This window comes from Chelonoidis abingdonii, chromosome 1, assembly GCF_003597395.2.
Source record: "Chelonoidis abingdonii isolate Lonesome George chromosome 1, CheloAbing_2.0, whole genome shotgun sequence".
Taxonomy (NCBI): Eukaryota; Metazoa; Chordata; order Testudines; family Testudinidae; genus Chelonoidis; species Chelonoidis abingdonii.
Window position 1 is genome coordinate 337529483 of NC_133769.1, and position 20782 is coordinate 337550264.

The 20782-nt window shown below is 39.7% G+C and overlaps 1 protein-coding gene across 2 annotated transcripts in view; it reads left to right on the forward strand.

The window, feature by feature from the left end:
• Positions 1-20782, forward strand: part of CWF19L2 (CWF19 like cell cycle control factor 2) — a 166281-nt gene that overhangs the window by 17738 nt on the left and 127761 nt on the right. For both annotated transcript variants that reach the window (XM_032790714.2, XM_032790718.2), the window contains exons 2-4: positions 3669-3779; positions 13327-13446; positions 16765-16875. In XM_032790714.2, coding sequence (XP_032646605.1) covers positions 3669-3779; positions 13327-13446; positions 16765-16875 — 342 coding nt within the window. The remainder of the gene's footprint in view (positions 1-3668; positions 3780-13326; positions 13447-16764; positions 16876-20782) is intronic.

Below are 20782 nucleotides of genomic sequence, written 5' to 3' on the forward strand. Positions count from 1 at the left end.
GAGGTCATCTAGTCCAACCCCCTGCTCAGAGCAGGACCAATCCCCAGACAGATTTTTGCCCCAAATCCCTAAATGGCCTCCTCAAGGACTGAACTCACAACTCTGGGTTTAGCAGGCTAATGTTCAAACCACTTAGCTATCCCTCCCCCCTTCTTTGATATACAAAGCAGCACATCCTCCCTTTTTTCCCTGCCTGTCCTTCCTGAGCAACATGTACCCTTCTATACCAATATTCCAGTCATGTGCATTATCCGACCTGGTTTCTGTGATGCCAGCTGTGTCATATTTGTGTTTATTCACTAGTATTTCTATTTCTTCCTGTTTATTGCTCATACCTCTTTCATTAGTATACAGACATCTAACATACTGATTTGATATCCCCTCTGTGTTCCCTCTTGTCTCTCCTTTGTCTCTGCTACAATGGCGCAAGCTCCCTCTAGATTCCAACCCTCTCTCTCAGGGCTCCATGATTTTGACTTAACTGTGAGCTTTTATCTTGTGACCCCTATCAAACCTAATTTAAAGCCCTCCTCGCTAGGTTAGCCAGTCTGTATCCATCCATCTCTTTTCAGTAGTCCTTCCTGGAACAGCATCCTATGTTCCTCCTGGTGATACCATCTGCACAGCCATGCATTCACCTCCAGGATGCATCTGTCTCTGTCTGGGCTCCTGCCTTTGACCAAAAGGATTGAAGAGAACATCATCTGCACATCCAACTCTTTCAGCCTTACTCCCAGAGCCCTGTCATCATTTCTGATCTGCTCAGGGTCATACCTCTCAGTATCATTAGCCAACATGGATGAGTAGCATGGGGTAGTAGTCAGAGGGCTGGATGATCCTCGACAGTCCTTCTGTAATGTCTTGGATACAGGACCTTGGCCACCTCCCAGGGTGCCATGTCAGGCTGACAGATGGGTGCCTTTGTTCTTTTCAGAAGGGAGTCACTAACCACTACTACACTATGTTTCCTCTTGCGGTGGTAGTGGCTGTGATCCTCCCAGCATTGGGGGTACAGAGCTTCTCCTCTTCCACCTTTGGGGGCGATTCCTCATCCCTACTTGCCAGGGTAGCATAATGGTTCTTCATCACTGTGGTCGGTGGGTTGGGAGCTGGGGTGCAGTACTGCCTCCTGCCAGAAGTAACCAGCAGCCAGTTTTACTGGTAGACAGAAAGCAGAGACTTCCTTGGAATTTCTTTTGCTTGACATTTCATTTTATTAGGTCAGTAACTAAAAATATAAGTAAGTGAGTTATATTCTCCAAACATCAGGTGTATGAAAGTAATTGTATCTCTTAAAATTTAGTAAAGGTACAGGCAAGTTTGTAATAATGTAACACAAGAATAAATTATAATAATTTTACTGATAACATTTTTGCATGAAATTTATCACCCACAGACCTTAATGATCAATTAGTCTGACATATATGTAACATAGGCCATAGAAACTCACCCATGTTTCTCTAAATCTTGTGAATGGCCCCTGTTGTGCCATGATTTTGTTCTAAACCTTCTGAGAAGAAGTTGTTAAAGCCCTAAAATACTGTCTTGACAGTGCTCAAACTGTTTGCCACTTTGACTCTAGGAAAGTTTTAAAATTGTAATATTTGAAGTCTTTAATTCATAATTATCAAAGTGTGTGCCAGAGATTTCAAGATTAGATGCATCCACATATCCAGAATAGTTTAGCCTTTACTGCAGAATTATGATATTCACTTCCTGGGCTGTGGAAGAGAGTTGTTCAAGAAAATAAAGGGTGCAGAGTTTCCCTCTTGTGGATTATCTGCTTTGGTGACTGAGTTGGGCACAGACATATACTTTGGTTCTATTTCCTTAACTTTCTTAGTTAATTTCTAATTATTTTTGTCATTTCCAGTATTACCAATCCCAAGTGTTCAAAAATCATGAAATTGGCTTTGTGTCTTTTAAAAATAAGAATTTTTGGTAATGTTTGCCTTCTGTTTTTTGCACCTTTTTGGTGCATTTGGATCATGTTTTCAAGCTTTTATCTGCAACCATACGAGTTAGAAACATTTTAAAATGGAAGTTGAGATTCTCATTTAATCACAGGATTCCAGGAACTGAGGCATTCAGAAACCCCCAAATATTATTAGACTTGTGATAAAACAGTGGGAATTAGCAACATTGCATTTTTTTTCTTTTGGGTTCTATCAAAAGGAACTAGTCAAGGGGAGAAAAAATAGATAAGGAAGGCTTATAACAGTGACATCTTTAACTGATGGTACTTCGCAGAGAATGAATAACTGAGTGAAGTTAATAGTCTGAAGCAAAAAGATGACCAATTCAAAGTCCTCTCTATTCCCCTGAAATACTTTGGCCATCCATCCTTATTACACTAATATAAAATCTAGTGGTTTAATGATGAAAACATCTCTCACTAAAAGAAGGTTCAAGACCAAAAAAGTGAAACCTGGCTGCTTTATAATTTTTCCACAAAACAAGTATTAAATACTTAAGGTCAGACTTGAAAGGTTTCTCTCTGCAGTTTGCTATGGTTACTACTTATAATGAAAAGCTGAAAAAGGGTGGCTTATGTGTTATGATTTAGGTTATCATCTGTGTTCAGATTAGTATTAAATCATATCTAGTTGAAAACATATTAGATATTTTTCTTAGGAAGTAAGCAACTTTGCACAATGCAGTTGCCACAGTATAGTGTAATATGGCATTCTGCTCTAGTTAAATGCTTTTATATAGCATTTTGCTTTCTGTTTGGCATATTTAGGGTATGTCATCATAATAAAAATCTGTGATTCATCTTAATTATACCTTGAATATGTTTAAGGAACATTTGCACTTCTAAAATGAATTGGACCTTTTGCTTTTATTTAAAATGAGCCAATTGTAGGAGAGGGCTCAATGATTTAATTAGCTACTAATTTATTAATTTAGATCTATATAATTCAAAAAAATCTTTTCAAAGTTACAAGTACCTTTGCCATATGTTAAAATCTCCAGAATAAAAAACAAAAGTAAACCCAGCAACGTTTCAAAAACCAAGAAGGAGAAAAACCCACCCCAGCCATTAGTAATAGCCCTCTGCTTCCCAGAAGCCTGGGTTAAAAAGAAGGAGTTTGCAGTGTGTCCTACAGTACAACAGATCTGGGCTGTTTTGGACCTGGTGGAAGTGAATTCCAAAACTGAGGGCCCACCATTGAGAATTCTCTCTCAACAGCTCCATCTCTTTAAACTAATTCCCACATGAGCCATCCTTTGTAGTAGAAGAGTAATTGCCCAAAGCTACTTGCTGCGGCCTTTGAAAGATGCGATAGGTAAGAATAGAAAGTCAGAAAGTCAAATCAATCATAACACATGTAAGATTAATGGAGGCTGGTAATAGAAACATTTTCAGAGGGAAAACAAGTTAGTATAGCTCTATTATTTGTGTAAATAGGTTGGAATTAGTGCTGGCACAACTGCAAAACTATAGCACATTGGAAATGGTACTAGGTATAGGGTAGTCTTTAGTTGCATTTACCATTAGTATATCATCAATCAATATTTTGTAATGCTATCCTCAAAATAAAGTGAAGTTGTTCTCAGAAGTGCGACCACCTGGTTCAAATCCAGACAGATTGCTGGATCAGCATCATCATTTGCATCCACACCTCTAGAATCCATTTGTTTCTTTTCCCTCTTTTTCATATTAGGCCAAAGCTGATTACGAGAAGGACGAGAGACGCAAAGAACTCAAGCGGCTGCGAGGTGAGGATACGTGGATGCTTCCTGATGTGAACAAACGTGTGGAAGAGCTGGAAAAGGTGATGGAGCAATAAATCATTGAATTTCATGCTAGCTTTCCATTATCTTGAAGTAAACTGAAAGATTTCAGTTACTTAAACTGATGTAGAAAATACTCTTTGAATGCCACAGACCTCAAAAGCAACCTTGGTAAAAACTAAATGGAAATATAGATCAGAATTCCTTTGTTTTGATTGTGCAAAAGTAGAAGTATTGCTTTAGCTGAGCTTTACATCTAATTTCTACCGTGTAAAAATGGCAGTAGAAACATGAGTCTCCTGGAGTTCTTAGTGGGCTGTACAACAATGAGTTTTAATTTTTAGACATTTGAAAAGGAAAATAATTTGTTGATAAATTGGAGAGGATTTAGAGAAGAGCCATGAGAATCTTTAAAGGATAAAAAACAGGCCTTATAGTGATAGTTTCAAGGAGCTCAATCTATTTAGTTTACCCAAGAGAAGGTTAAGGGGTGACATGGTCACAGTCTACGTGGGGAACAAATATTTGATAACGGGTGTGACGGGTCGGATCACAGAAACCCCCTTGGGAACTGCCAACTGATCTGCCAAAAACTACTTCTGCCCTTGCTTTCCCTGCCAGCTTGTGACTCCAGCAGCACGTCTTGTTTAGCCAAACATGCCATTTCCATAAAGTCTGCTCCAACACAGACCTAGGGTCTGAAGCATGTGCCCCAAAGCTGCAGACATAACTGAAAGCAATGTAAGAAGTGTTCCTGTCTTTAACACTCAGATGCCCAACTCCTAATGGGGTCCAAACCCCAAATAAATCCATTTTACCCTGTATAAAGCTTATACAGGGCAAACTCATAAATTATTCGCCCTCTATAACACTGATAAGAGAGAGATGCACTGATGTCCCTCCCACCCAGGTATTAATACATACTGTGGGTTACTTAATAAGTAAAAAGTGATTTTATTAAATGGAGAAAGTAGGATTTAAGTGGTTCCAGGTAATAGCAGACAGAACAAAGTGAATTAACAAGTAAAATAAAATAAAACATGCAAATCTGAGTCTAATTCAGTAAGAAAACTGAGTACACATAAAAACCTCACCTTTAGAGGAATTCCAGTAAGCTTCCTTTTACAGACTAATCTCCTTCTAGTCTGGGTCCAGCAATCACTCACATCCCCTGTAGTTACTGTCCTTTGTTCCAGTTTCTTTTAGGTATCCTTAGGGATGGAGGCTTAAATAGAATTTCTCTTGTGGGTGGAGACCCCCTCCTCTCTCCTATGCAAAGTCCAGCTCCAAGATGGAGTTTTGGAGTCACATGGGCAAGTCACATGTCCATGCATGACTCAGTTTTTAGAGGCAGCAGCCATTGCTTACCTGCTACCTTGAACGTTCTCCTGTAGACTTCTTATGTGGATTGGAGCCTTCCAAGATCCATTGTCCCTTAAGTACTTTTTGGGGCACCGTCACAATGTGGTCTTCAGTCTAGCAGACAAAGGTAAAACAAGATCCAATGGCTGGAAGCTGAAGCTAGACAAATTCAGACAGGAAATAAGGCATACATTTTTAACAGTGATAGTAATTAACGATTGGAACAATTTACCAAAGGTTGTGGTGGATTCTCCATCATTGGCAATTTTAAAATTAAAATTGGAAGTTTTTCTAGAAGATATGCCCTAGTTCAAACAGAAATTATTCTGGGGAAAGTTCTATGGCCTGTTTTATAGAGAAGGTAGATTAGATGATCACAGTGATCCTTTCTGGCCTTGGAATCTGTGAGTCTGGTAATGGGATATGGAGCCTCTCACTTAAGTTCTCTCTGAGTTAATAGTTGTTAATACAATATTTGGAGAGGCCCATTAGTATTTTGGGCCTCACTGTGCTGGGTGCTGTAAACAGTGAGGGCTTGTCTATACATTGTGTTAGTCCACACCAGTTGGGGTATAAATTCTAATGCGTATTAGCATGTCACTTGCTAACTGGCTGTGTAGACTCTACTGGCGTGCACTAAAAGTGTGTGTTAATGTAGTACTCTTTGAAATGGGACTATGTTAATGCATAGTAGGGAACTTTTAGTGTGCTCCAGTCAGATCCACATGGGCCAGTTAGCATGCAATGTGCTGGTGCTCATTAGAATATACACTCTAACTGATGTGGACTGAGACACAGTATAGACAAGTCCTTAGTAGAAGATTTATTTGTCTTGTGTTTGGCAAGACCGAACAGATGAGTGTAAAAGGCCTTGTTTACATGGGAGAGGGTTTTTTAGACTATCAGGTTATTTCAGGATAAACTACCTTGCATCTATACACAAGTTTTTTTTAATTATCTGCTGTCTTCTCCTACATTAATTAATCCACTATGTAAACAAAATAGCTTATTTCTGAAATGAGCTTTTTTTCAGGTTAAGGTTTATGTGGACCAGTGATGGGCAACCTGCGTCCTGTTAGGGTAATTCACTGGTGGGCTGTGAGACAGTTTGTTTACATTGACCATCCACAGGCACGGCCGCCTGCAACTCCCAGTGGCTGTGATTCACCGTTCCCGGCCAATGGGAGCTGCGGGAAACGGTGCTGGTTTAGACAACTTGGTTCTGGGTGGTGGCTGGGCAGAGCCTCTCACTGATGACTCAGCTTCTCCCTCACCTCTCGTAGTGTGCTCAGGATTACGTCTTCAGTGGAGACTTTAGGCTCTAAAGGGTTTATTTCCCTGAAGTATCAAATCCCACAACCATTGACCAAATGTTCTGCCTTCTTATCCTGCTTACTGTGCCACTTCACTATCCGATTTCCTCCTGGTGACTGCTGCCACTCCCACACTTGAGATGGCAGCAATGTTGAGGCTAAAAATCAAACATATTGCATGGCAGGTATGTTTATTGTAATGGCAGAGAGAGAAAGAGAGGAAGCAATAGAAAAAGTGCTTTGCCTTTTAGTTTGATCACTTTTAGCTACCTTTACATTTTGTGAGGTAAATTGTCAAAATTAGGCTACAGAGATATTTCAAAATACATAGAGATTGTAAAAACATAGAAATGTAGGGCAGGAAGGGACCTGGAGGAATAATCTAGTCCATCCCTCTGTGCTGAGCAGGACCAAGTATACCTAGATCATCACTCACAGGTGTGTGTTTAACTCGTTATTAAAAGTCTCCTGTGAAGATGAATTCATAAATTCTTTGTGTAACCTATTCTATTATTTAACTACTCTTATAGTCAGAAAGTTTTTCCTAATATCTAACTTTAATCTCCTTGCTTCAGATTAAGGCCATTACTTCTTGTCCTGCCTGCAGTTGATATGGAGAACAAGTGATCACTGTTCTCTTATAACAGCCCTTAATACATTTGAAGATAAATCTGCTTCTCTCTTCAGCTGTCTTTTCTCAAGACTGAACATGCCCAGTTCTTTAAACCTTTTCTCGAGAGGTTTTCTAAACCTTTTATTCTTTTTTGCTCTCTTCTGGACTCTCTCCAGTTTGTCCACGTCTTTCCTAAAGTGTGGCACAAGAACTGGACATTACTCTAGCTGAGGCTTCACCAGTTCTGAACAGAGTGGGACAATTACCTCCCGTGGCTTATATACAGCACTCCTGTTAATAAGATGCAGAATAGTCACCTTTTTCACAACTGTATCACATTGTTGACTCATATTTAATTTATAATTCAGTATAAGCCCCAGATCTTTTTCAGCAGTCTTTCTGCTTACTCCAGTGGTTCTCAACCTTTCCAGACTACTATACACCTTTCAGGAGTCTGATTTGTCTAGCGAATTCCAAATTTCACCTCACTTAAAAACTTTCTTACGAAATGAGAGAGAAAAACAGAAGTCACAGTACACTATTACTGAAAAAGTGCTTACTTTCTCATTTTTCTCATATAATTATGAAATAAAACGATTGGAATATAAATATTGTACTTACATTTCAGCTTATAGTATATAGAGCAGTATAAAACAAGTCATTGTATCAGAGGGCTAGCCGTGTTAGTCTGGATCTGTAAAAGTCATTGTATGAAATTGTAGTTTGTACTGACTTCACTAGTGGTTTTTGTGTAGCCTGTTGTAAAACTAGGCAAATACCTAGATGAGCTGATGTATCTTCTGGATGATCTCTGCGTACACCCAGGGATACGCTCACCCCTGGTTGAGAACCACTGACCTAGCCAGTTATTCTCCATTTTGTAGTTGTGCTTTTGATGTTTCCTTTCTAAGTGTAGTATTTTACACTTAAGTTGATTGAATTTAATCTTGTTGATTTCAGACCAATTCTCCAATTTATCAAGGCCATTTTGAAGTCTAACCATGTCCTTCACAGTGCTTGCAACACCTTCCAGCTAGGTGTCATCTGCAAATTTTATAAGCATACTCTCCATTCTTTCATTCAAGAAATATTGAATAGTACCAGATCCAGGACAGACCCACTCCAGGACGTCACTAGATATGTTCTCCCAGTTAGACAGTGAACTGCTGATAACTCTTTGAGTGTGGTCTATCAACCATTTGTGCACCCACTTTATAGTAATTTCATCTAGACAACACTTCCCTAGGTTGCTTATGAGACTGTCATGTGGGACTGTGTCAAAAGTCTTAGTAAAATCAAGATAAATCACATCTGCAGCTTTCCCCCTGTTCTCTAGGCAAGTAACCCTGTCACACCAACTAGGTTGGTTTGGCATGATTTGTTCTGGACAAATCCAGCTGGCTATGACTTCTCACTCTGTTCTTTTCAAGGTGCTTACAAATTGATCATTTATTAATTTGTTCCAGAATCTTTCTAAGTATCAAAGTTAGGCTGATTGGTGTATAATTAATTCCCTGCATCCTCTTTGCTCCCCTTTTTAAAGATAGATACCATGTTGCCCTTCTCTGGTCCTTTGTGACTACACCCATCCTCCATGAATTCTCAAACATTATTGCTAACAGTTCTGAGATTGCTTCAGCTAGTACGAGAACCATAGGATAAATTCCCCCTTGTGGTTAATATTTTGTGTTCAGTATGTAGTCACAATTAGCCTTTTTAGTGAAGACTGACGCCAAATTGGCATTCAGCACCTCAGCCTTTTTGATGTTACCTGCTTATGACTTCTCCTTCTTCACTAACTAGTGGGCCTACACTTTACTTCATCTTTCTCTTGCTCCTAATGTATTTATAGAACCTCTTCTCTCTGCCTTTTTATGTCCATTGCCTCATTTTATGCTTTAGCCTGTCTGACTTTGTCTCTGCCTGGTTGTGCTATTGTTTTGTACTTAGCAGTTTGCCTATATTTCTACTTTTTGTAGGATTCCTTTTTGATTTTCAGATAATTAAAAAGCTCCTGATTCAGCCATATTGGCCTCTTACTATTCTTCATATCTTTCCTTCGCATCAAGATAGTCCCTTCCCACAACACTCTATCCCTCAGAATAAAGGTAACAGTTTTCATCCTTCACTCTTACACACTTGTGAGCCCATTGGTACAGATGTGAAGACTTAGCACTTTATGTGTGTTCTGTCATTATAGTTCCACTGGTTTTAACTTTGCACTGTTATATTGACTCAATAAAGGTTTTTATTATGAAAAACACGGCTGGGAAATTTCAATGAAATTCAGTTTCCCCCAATATAATCTACTCCTAATAAAATGTTTATACAAAAAATTTCATTCATTTCCTGGGTTACAGTACATTCATTTTCCATCCAGTATACTGAACAATGCATCCCTACCCGTTTCCTTGACCAATTGTAGAGGCACCCAGCTAAATCCATGAAACACCTTCTATACATTGCCAAGCTTTATGAACTAACCCAACACACCCTATCAATAGCAATGCACACCTCCATGAGAACAGGCCTGACAGTTGATCTACCAACACCAAACTGGTTAGCTACTGACCAGTAGTAACTAGGGGAGGTGGCTTTCAGATGGCGATGGTCATGTGCTTGTCCATGCTGAGGGGAGCACTCATTTTAGTATTCCATCACTGCAGTTTCAGTGTGAGCTTGACAGATTTTTAGGGAAGTGGTCTTTGTTGTCCGGAAGTTCTGCCCTCACTGCTGGTCATCCCAAGTTGGCATCACTGTTCTTTCCCACCAGCCTGTGCTAGTTTGCTGAACCGAGAAGGAGCATTGCACTGAGTGAAGCATCTCCAAGAAAGAATCTTGCAGAAGAAACTGCTTGATTTCATACTCTTTCTGCATTGCCATGGCTATCTCCCAAACCAACCAAAGCCAGATGGCCTCATAACTGCCAAAACATGTGGAGAAGCTCGTTTGTATTAATCACAATCAGCTCAGGCCAAGTCAAGATCACAATACTTGGCTGCAGTTTTCTCCTGGCAGCAGTTTGAAAATGGTGCAGATGGATTATGGGATGCCAGGAGAGGAATCATAGGATTCGATTTTTTTGACCCCAAATCCAAGAATTTCAGTATGTTTTGGAAGGCATTCTATAATGAGCTGCGAGAAAAATCTCCATGTGATGGAACCTGGCAGTGGAAGATTGCACCATGGGATACCTGTCCAGAATACTGTGCACCTATTTAAAAAAGGTGCCGACCTGTATGGATACAAGGATTCACAAGAGAATCTCCATAGAATCTCTATGGATAGTAATTTCATGCTCTAATAAGAATATAACATTAGGGGTCTGTGATCGACCACCTGACCAGGACAGTGATAGTGACGATTAAATGCTAAGGGAGATTAGAGAGGCTATCAAAATTAAGAACTCAATAATAGTGGGGGATTTCAGTTATCCCCATATTGACTGGAAACATGTCGCATCAGGACGAAATGCAGAGACAAAATTTCTCAATACTTTAAATGACTGCTTCATAGAGCAGCTGATATAGGAACCCACAAATTCTTGATTTAGTCCTGAGTGGAGCGCAAGATCTGGTCCAAGAAGTAACTATAAAAGGACCACTTGGAAATAGTGACCGTAATATAATAACTTTTAACATTCCTGTGGTTGGAAGAACACCTCAAGAGCCCAACACTGTGGCTTTTAACTTCAGAAAGGGGAACTATGCAAAAATGAAGGGGTTAGTTAAATAGAAATTAAATGGTACAGTGACTAGAGTGCAATCCCTGCAAGCTGCGTGAGCACTTTTCAAAGACACCATAATAGAAGCCCAACTTAAATGTATACCTCAAATTAAAAAAACACAGTAAAAGAACTAAAAAAGAGCCACCATGGCTTAACAACGATGTAAAAGAAGTGGTGGGAGATAAAAAGGCATCTTTTTTAAAAAGTGGAAGTCAAATCCTAGTGAGGTAAATAGAAAGGAACATAAACACTGCCAAATTAAGTGTAAAAATGTAATAAGAAAAGGCAAAAAGGAGTTTGAAGAACAGCTAGCCCAAAGCTCAAAAGGTAGTAATAAAATGTTTAAGTACATCAGAAGTAGGAAGTCTGCTAAACAACCAGTGGGGCCCCAGATAATTGAGATACAAAAGGAGCACTTAAAGATGATAAAGTCATTGTGGAGAAACTAAATGAATTCTTTGCTTCAATCTTCATGGCTGAAGATGTTAGGGAGATTCCAAAACCTGAGCTGGCTTTTTTAAGTGACAAATCTGAGGAACTGTCACAGATTGAAGTGTCACTTGAGGAGGTTTTGGAATTAATGATAAACTTAACAGTAACAAGTCACAGGAACCAGAAGGCATTCACCCAAGAGTTCTGAAAGAACTTAAATGTGAAATTGCGGAACTACTAACTTTGGTTTGTAACTTGTCCTTTAAATCGTCTTCTGTACCCAATGATTGGAAGATAGCTAATGTAATTCACTATTTAAAAAGGGCTCTAGAGGTGATCCCGGCAATTACAGATGGGTAAGTCTAACGTCAGTACTGAGCAAATTAGTTGAAACAATCGTAAAGAATAAAATTGTCAGACCCATAGAAGAACATAAATTGTTGGGCAAAAGTCAATACGGTTTTTATAAAGGGAAATCAAGTTTTACTAATCTATTAGAGTTCTTTGAAGGGGTCAACAAACATGTGGACAAGGGGGATCCAGTGGACATAGTGTACTTAGATTTCCAGAAAGCCTTTGACAAGGTCCCTACAAACGACTGTTACGTAAATTAAGCTGTCATGGGATTAAGGGAAAAGGTCCTTTCCTGGATTGAGAACTGGTTAAAAGACAGGGAACAAAGGGTAGGAATTAATGGTAAATTCTCAGAATGGAGAGGGTAACAGTGGTATTACCCAAGGGTCAGTCCTAGGATCAATCCTATTCAACTTATTCATCAATGATCTGGAGAAAGGGGTAAAAAGTGAGGTGGCAAAGTTTGCAGATGATACTAAAACTTTCAGAGATAGTTAAGACCAGAGCAGATTGTGAAGAACTCAAAAGATCTCCAAAACTAAGTAATTGGGCAACAAAAGGCAAATGAAATTTAATGTGGATAAATGTAAAGTAATGTACATTGGGAAAAATAAGCCCAACTATGTATGCAATATGATGGGGGCTAATTTAGCTACAGCGAATCAAGGAAAAATGTCTTATATCATTGTGAATAGTTCTCTGAAGACATCCACGCAGTGTGCAGTGGCGCAAAAAAAACAAACAGGTGTTAGGCAATCATTTAAAAGGGATATGAGAAAGTATGGAGAAATATCTTAATGCCCTTAAATAAAGCCATGGTAGCCCACATCTTGAATACTGCATCAGATGTGGTCCTCATCTAAAAAAAAGATTATACTGGCAATTAGAAAAGGTTTCAGAGAAAAGACAACTAAATAAATTAGGGGTATAGAACGGGTCCATATCGGAAGGAGAGATTAGAGGGCTAGGACTTTTCAGCTTGTGAAAGAGGAGGAACTAGGGGGGATATGATGAGGTAGATATAAAATCATGAGTGTGTGAGAAAATGAATAAAGGAAAAATATTTATCTTTATAACTATAAGAGCTAGGGGCCAACGAAATGAAATTATAGGGCGCGGTTTTAAAACAAATAAAAGGAAGTTCTACTTTCACACAGCAGCACACAGTCAACTTGTGGAACTCCTTACCCGAGAAGGTTGTGCAGGCTAGGACTATAACAGCGTTTAAAAGAGAACTGGATAAATTCATGGAGGTTAAGTCTGTTAATGGCTGTTAGCCAGGATGGGTAAGGAATGGTGTCCCTAGCCTCTGTTTGTCAGAGGGTGGTGATGGACAACAGGAGAGAGATCACTTGATCATTACCTGTCAGGTTCATTCCCTCTGGGGCAGCTAGCATTGGCCACTGTCGGTAGACAGGGTATTGGGCTGGATGGACCTTTGGTCTGATCCAGTACGGCCATTCTTATGTTCTTAAGAGAACTAGCTTAAGCCATAATAAACAAAGTATATAGATTTACTTTTTCAATGTAGTTATTCATGTTATTTAAAGTGGAAAAATATATTAAATAAATCCTGTGTTGACAAGTGCTAAGAAACAATCAGAAGGAATGGTTGATGGAGGATGATAGAAATAGAAATAAGAATATGCAGTTGTGGTCTGATAAGTGCACAGTTTTGATGGTTAAGAATTAACTAGATTTTTTTTCTATGTAATTTTATTAATGATCTATCTTTTTTTTTCTATGTGATTTGTTTTGAGGTCATTTATAAATGTTTGCTTATATAGGAACATTCTGTGAAGAAAAAGAAGAAAAAAGATAAACACTCAAGAAAACTTAAGAAGGAAAAGAAGAAAAGCAAAAACCAAAAATTTGAAAAAAATGATGATTCAAGTGATAGCTCTTCAGTAAGTAATAAGCTTGAAATATTCTCTTGAAAGAATGTTTAAAAACAAACAAACAAACCAAACCAATCACTTTTAACCTGCCTTTTTGGAAAGAAGTTGCCACTTATATTGAGGCATATATTCCTTTTCCTAAAGACAGTGCTACATGATATCTTGCTGGTATTTTATTAATTTAAAGATGCCATTTTTTTCAGTTTCTTTAATGCTTCTGTAATGCTTTCTCTTCCAGTTAGAGGCCGGTGGGTTCCCATTTTATTTTTAGCAGTCACAGACTTGCTTGGAAATCATGGCACTGCTTCCTGGCCCTCTTGTTTTTAATTTTTTATCAAGTGGAGTAAACAGGCCAGCAGGAAATCCTATTCTGATTGGATTTTCTGAGTATTTGCTACATGTTTTGAAGTCCCCAGTTTTAAGTGTAGCATTTGTTTGCAAGCACAGTAGCTTTATTGTTGTCTTCTTGAAGACTACCCTTTCTTCCAGATGCATAGGAAGGTTCAGTAGAACAAGGTTTTTCTGCAGGAACATACAGCTAAGTGAACTGTGTTTTTGACTTGCTTACCTGTGGGAAATAACCAAAACCACAGATTGGTCCCATGTTTCCTGTGGGAAGCACCCAAAGCTGCAGATTACATCAGAGAGTCCCAAGATGCAGCACCCTTCTGACCCTGATACCTTTGATACAAAATCTTCTGTTCTTATGTCAGGTTTCTATAAATAACAGGGAATGTCTGATCAGCAGAGAGTGGTTTGTTACGAGTATAACATCGCAGCACTCCAGGAAACTGGTCTTCCTCTTAGGCCTGGTCTACTCTATGCGTTTAAACCGATTTTAGCAGCGTTAAACCGATTTAACCCTCTACTCATCCACACTACGAGGCCCTTTATATCGATATAAAGGGCTCTTTAAATTGGTTTCTGTACTCCTCCCCAACGAGAGGAGTAGCGCTAAAATCGGTTTTACCATATCGGATTAGGATTAGTGTGCTGCAAATTGATGATATTGGCCTCTGAGCGGTATCCCACAGTGCACCACTGTTACCGCTCTGGAAAGCAATCTGAACTTGGATGCAGTGGCCAGGTAAACAGGAAAAGCCCCGCGGACTTTTGAATTTCATTTCCTGTTTGCCCAGTGTGGAGCTCTGATCAGCACGGGTGGCGATGCGGTCCCCAAATCCAAAAAGAGCATCCAGCATGTATCGTGTATGGGAGATACTGGATCTGATCGCTGTTTGGGGAGAAAATCTGTTCTATCACAGCATCCATTACAGAAGATGAAAGCAAAGAGGTTTGAAAAAAATCTCCAGGCTACACAGTGCTTGGCGTGACAAGCATAACGGAAAGCAAAAGAATCAAATGGACTCATGCGAGGAGGGGGTACTGAGGGCTCCAGCTATTCCACAGTCCACAGCAGTCTCTGAAATATTATTGTTGGCTGAGCTCCCAATGCCTGTAGTTCAATACATTGTCAGCGTGGTTCAGAATATAGCTCGACAGTTTACTCCTCCCCCCGATGTGAAAGAAAAGTGAAAGAATCGTTTTTGACTTCTTTCAATGTCACCCTATGGTCTATGAATGCTGCTGGCAGACACAATGCCGCAGCAGTGAGAGCAGTATCCACTCCTTTCCCTCCCTGGTGGCAGATGTGCAGTGGACTGCTAGCTGTCCTTGTCATCAGCCGTGAGTGCTCTGGCTGGCTCAGGTATGGCTGCCAGGGCGCCTGGTAAAATAGTAATGATTTCCGGTCATTCCGTAGATGGTCCAGAACGGCTGGTAACCGTCCTCATCATAGCAACTGGGGGCTGAGCTCTTCAGCCCCCTTTCTTTCTGTGTAAAGAAAAGATTCTGTACTGCCTGGACTATCGTAGCAGCGGGGATGTGGCTCTTCTTCCCGCACCGCTTAATGTTCTGCCTGGACTGTCATAGCGCGGGAGCTGGGCTCTTCTCCCCCACATGCTTAATGTCCTCCTGGACTGTCATAGCCGCGGAGTCTGCCTTCCCTCATTTAATCTCACTAACAAGTCACTGTTCCTATTCCTGCATTCTTTATAACTTCATGACAAAAGGGGGGACACTGCCACGATAGCCAGGAAGGTTGGGGAAGGAGGGGAGCAAAGGGTGGGGTGTTGCAGGGGCATCCCGTGGAGTAGCATGAGCTCTCATTCTGCGGGATCTGACATGGAGCAGCTGTGCTCTCTAATACATTGGTTCTCTAGTACATTTGCCCCATATTCTAGCATATAGAGGATCATTCCATTTTTGCCTTTGCGTCCCCAGCCACTTCACCAAGGTAGCCAGCCGACAGTACAGAAGACAGATAACCATCATCTCATTGCAATTTACAATTAGCAAGACAGTACACAACAACTGATAACCATCTCTGCTGTCATGCAAAAGCAAGTGACTACTGCTGTGTAGTGCTCGCAGTATCGCCTCTGTCAGCGGCATCAAACATACGGTGACAGTAAAAAAAAAAAGCTGAACGGGCTCCATGGTTGCCGTGCTATGGCGTCTGCCAGGGCAATCCAGGGAAAAGGGCACGAAATGATTGTCTGCCGTTGCTTTCCCAGAGAAGGAATGCGTGACGACATTTACCCAGAACCACTCACGACAATGTTTTTGCCCATCAGGCACTGGATCTCACCCAGAATTCCAAGGGGGGGTCAGATGCTGGGACTATGGATAGCTACGGAATAGCTACCCACAGTGCAATCTCTGGAATCGACTAGCATCAGACATGGATGGAGCAGCAGGCGATATTAATGTGCTTAGTGTGGCCGCGTGCACTCGACTTTATACTATCTGTTTTACAAAACCGGTTTATGTAAAATCCGAATAATCCCGTAGTGTAGACGGATGCATAGAGAGAGATGCATATATATTGGGTGGGGGGTTGGGTGGGAATGAGATACAATTAAAATATAAAGAGATGATGTGAATTATTACATGTTTAATTTAAACCCCACTGTTGTACCAGTAAAGCTTAATAAAATGTTCCTTTTTTTTATTTTGTCGCTAATTTAGACGTTTTAATTGTACATATTTTTTGTTTGTTTCAAAGTATCAGCAGGACAGTTTCAGCTCTCTGGCAAATGGCTATTGATTGTCTTTGCATGACAATATAGTATTAATAAACTGTTGATGTGGGATTGGGAGAGACTAACATGCTATTTTCATGAGATTACATCAAATGGCATTTTCTTTGTAAAATTTTCTTAGTAATAGTGTGTCCTCAGTTTATAACAATGCTTTAAGGTTTGGTCATTCTATAAAATACAGTGCTTTTGAATTTTTCTAAATTATTCAAACACTTTTTCTTAGGATTCTTCAGTTGAATGGGTTGAATCAACTATATCACAAGCAATTTGCACAGAAAAGGCTTGGAAAGTCAAGACGGAGCAGTCAGATACTACAGAAAATCCTGCAGTTCAGGTGAGTAGCCTGGTAATTATGGAAAGGTAAAATCACTTAGGCATAGTGTAAAGTGTGGCTACATTTGCTCTATAGTTCATTGTAAATTCTTTGATCAATAGCTACTTAAAATGTAAATATTATATATATTTAGGTAAATGTAAAGATTTTGTTAATTGGGCATTTTTTCCTGTTTTATCATGTATTACAGTTATGTTGCCTAGCATCAGTTTTGTTCATCATATGCCAAAGCACTTAGTGATTTAACCTGGTTTTCTTAATAAAGTCAGATTAAAATCTTGACTAACCCTATTAATTTCTCTGCATAAATCAAGTCAATCTTCAATGACTTTTTACGTACACGGTGCTCGAAGAGGTACAATGACTAAAGAAACAGCAGAGCGTTTGACCAGCAAGACTGGTTGCATCAAGGCTCCTGCTATATCCTTAGCTATGCTCTACACCTCACAAATTATGTGTCATCTGGAGAATTGAACTGTCCCTAACTGAAGCAGAGTGATTGCACTGGTTTAAACACAAATTGTTAAGTGTGTCTTTTATACCTATGTTGTTGTGTGTTTTAATCCTCTCAATTCAGTTTTGGTTACCTATCCCATGATGCTAATGTAGGCCCTAGACAGAGTAGATTCTGTGGGATTTTTGAAAGGTCACTGACGTTCTGTAGGACAGTAAGAGTAGGACTCTCTTAACTATAGTAGTGGAGACTATGATGGCACTAAACTAGTGCAGACTGAAATGATTCAGGCTGAATTGTTATTTAGCCCTACTGAAAGCAAGTCTAGTCCAATTGTATTTGACACACATGTGAATTACTTTGTGTGTGTTAGGCTCGCATAGTCTTAGGAGGGTGAATTTTGAAACAGCCAAGGACCAATAAGACTGGTCTCCTTGCTTCCAGCACTTTCCCTAATCTAGTTTTCCCCTCTGTATAGTTAAACCTTCTTTCAAGAGGTTTTTATTAGTAATACCACGATTGTAACACCAGCAGTGGACTAGGTCCTTTAAGATCATCAAATTGAAGAATGCCGAGAAAAAACAAAGAAGTGCTCCTCTTTTGGTGAGGGTGTGCAAACCGGACTAGGTCTCTGTTTATCCAGTCAAACCATTGTACAGGGAAGTTTTTGGAGTAGCATCCTCCATGTCCCCCATCTTTTTTTTCCACTTCAGTGCAGTTAGAAAGAGAGGTAGCCTCCCTTGTATATATGTTCTCATTAGTAAGCTTCTCTTAATCTCCCTCCAACGTATCTGGTGATCAGAGATCTGGAATTGAATGCTTTACTCGAGGTGCAGTCACCTTACGGCTATATACCCCCTGCTCTGTGATGTGATGTCCCTGTATCTGTTGTCCAAAATCACATTGATTTTTTCTGCCATGTTGAATTGCAAACTCCTATATAATTCCTGTCCATTGTTGCCCCCAAGTCTCTTTTAGCATTGCTGCTTTTCAGATTTCTCCTTCTCTTTTCTGACAGGTCAGGCCTAAAGGCAATATAGGTGAACTTATAGGAACTTTCCTGAATGACACTATCTCTGGCTTTAAAATGTAGATTGTTGAATGTAGTCTAAACTGAGGAGGCTGTAAAAAAAACTGTTTTTGAATCTCTACTGATGGCTTTTGCTTCAAGGTCATTTCTTCCTTGTCCAAACACTATTTGGTCTGTGAATTGGTTGACTGGTACTTGGCTGTCCACAATTAGACTATATACTTTATATGAGGAGTTAACATGTGATATTTGAGGATTTTTTCCCCTCTTGGTAGACTCCTTCGAGATTAGCAAATGAACATATTTTCCCCAGCACATTTTAATGACCTAAAAATGGTCATAAGTTTCTTAATTCTGAATATGGTTCCGGCTTCCAGGGGACTGACTTTATGAAGTGAATCTGGTCAAGGGAAGCAAAAAGCCTCTCTGAATCAGAGAAATGCCCTTTACTGATTGCTGAAAATAGCAGGATAAAAGTTCAGAAACAAACCCTTTTGTAGCTCATGGGCATTTGTATTGCCTATGAGCATTGAGTTCTTCAAGCCTTTTGTTTTTTGGAGAGCATATCTTACACCATAAGAATGGCCATAGTGGGTCAGACCAGACCATCTAACCCAGTATCCTGTCTTCCGACAGTGGCCAGTACCAGATGCTTCAAAGAGAATGAACAGAATAGGGGAATTATTGAGTGACCTATCCCCTGTAGTCTAGTCCCAGCTTCTAGCCGTCAGAGGTTTAAGGACACCCAGAGTGCAGGGTTGAATCTCTGACCATATTGACTAATAGCCATTGCAGGACCTATCCTCCATGAACTTGTCTAATTCTTTTTGAACCCAGTTATACTTACGGCCTTCGTAACATCCCTTGGCAACGAGATCCACAGGTTGACTGTGGTTGTGTGAAGCAGTACTTCTTATATTTACTGCTTATTAATTTCACTGGGTGGTCTTTTAGTTCTTGTGTTATGTGAAGGGAAAATAATACTTCCTTATTTACTTTCTCCACAACATTTGTGATTTTATAGACATCATTCACCCCCTCCCCAGTCATCTTTCCTTCTAAAATGAATAATCCCAATCTTTTTAATCTTTCCTCTTATGGAAGCTGTTCCATAACCTTAATAATTTTTGTGTCCTTTCTCTGTACCCTTTCTGATTCTAATATCTTTTACGATATGAGGTGACCAGAACTGCGTTCAATATTCAAGATGTGGACGCACCACGGATTTATATAGTGGCGTTATGATGTTTTCTGTTTTAGTATCTATCCCTTTCCTAATGGTTCCTAACATTATTAGATTTTTTGACTGCCGCTGCACCTTGAGTGGATGTTTTCAGGGAACTATTCACAATGACTCCAAGATCTTTCTTGAATAAAAGCTCATTTAGACCCCATCATTTTATATTTATAGTTGGGATTATGTTTTCCAATGTGCATTACTTTGCATTTATCAACATTGACTTTTACCTGCCATTTTGTCACCCAGTCGTGTGAGATCCCTTTGTAACTATTTGCAGTCAGCTTTGGATATAACTGCCGTCCAACCCAGTAATTGTGTATCAGCTGCAGACTTTGGCATCTCACTGTTTACTCCTTTTTCCAGAACATTTATGAATATGTTAGTGTTGATGTAAACCAACCTGACAGCTTCCTTTGACAGGGTAACAAGTCTTGTGGATAGAGAGGAAGTGGTAGATGTGATATATATTGACTTTAGTAAGACTTTTGATATTGTCTCGCATGACCTTCTCATAAACAAACTAGGGAAATGCAACCTAGATGGAGCTACTATAAGGTGGGTGCATAACTGGTTGGAAAATTGTTCCCAGACAGTAGTTATCAGTGGTTCACAGTCACGCTGGAAGGGCATAACAAGGGGATTCCGCAGGAATTGATTCTGGGTCCCATTCTGTTCAATATCTTCATCAGTGATTTAGATAATGGCATAGAGAATACACTTATAAAGTTTGCTGATGATAGCAAGCTGGGAGGGGTTGAAAGTGCTATGGAGGATAGGATTAAAATTCAAAATGATCTGGACAAACTGGAGAAGTGATATGAAGGAAGTAGGATGAAATTCAGTAAGGACAAATGCAAAGTACTCCACTTACGAAGGAACAATCAGTTGCACATATACAAAATGGGAAATGACTGCCTAGGAAAGAATACTACAGAAAGGGATCTGGGGGTCTCAGTGGATCACAAGCTAAATATGAGTCAACAGTGTAACGCTGTTGCAAAAAAAGCAAACATCATTCTGGGATGTATTAGCAGGAGTATTGGAAGCAAGACACGAGAAGTAATTCTTCTGCTCTACTCCGCACTGATTAGGCCTCAACTGGAGTATTGTGTCCAGTTCTGGTGCCACATTTCAGGAAAGATGTGGACAAATTGGAGAAAATCCAGAGAAGAGCAACAAAAAT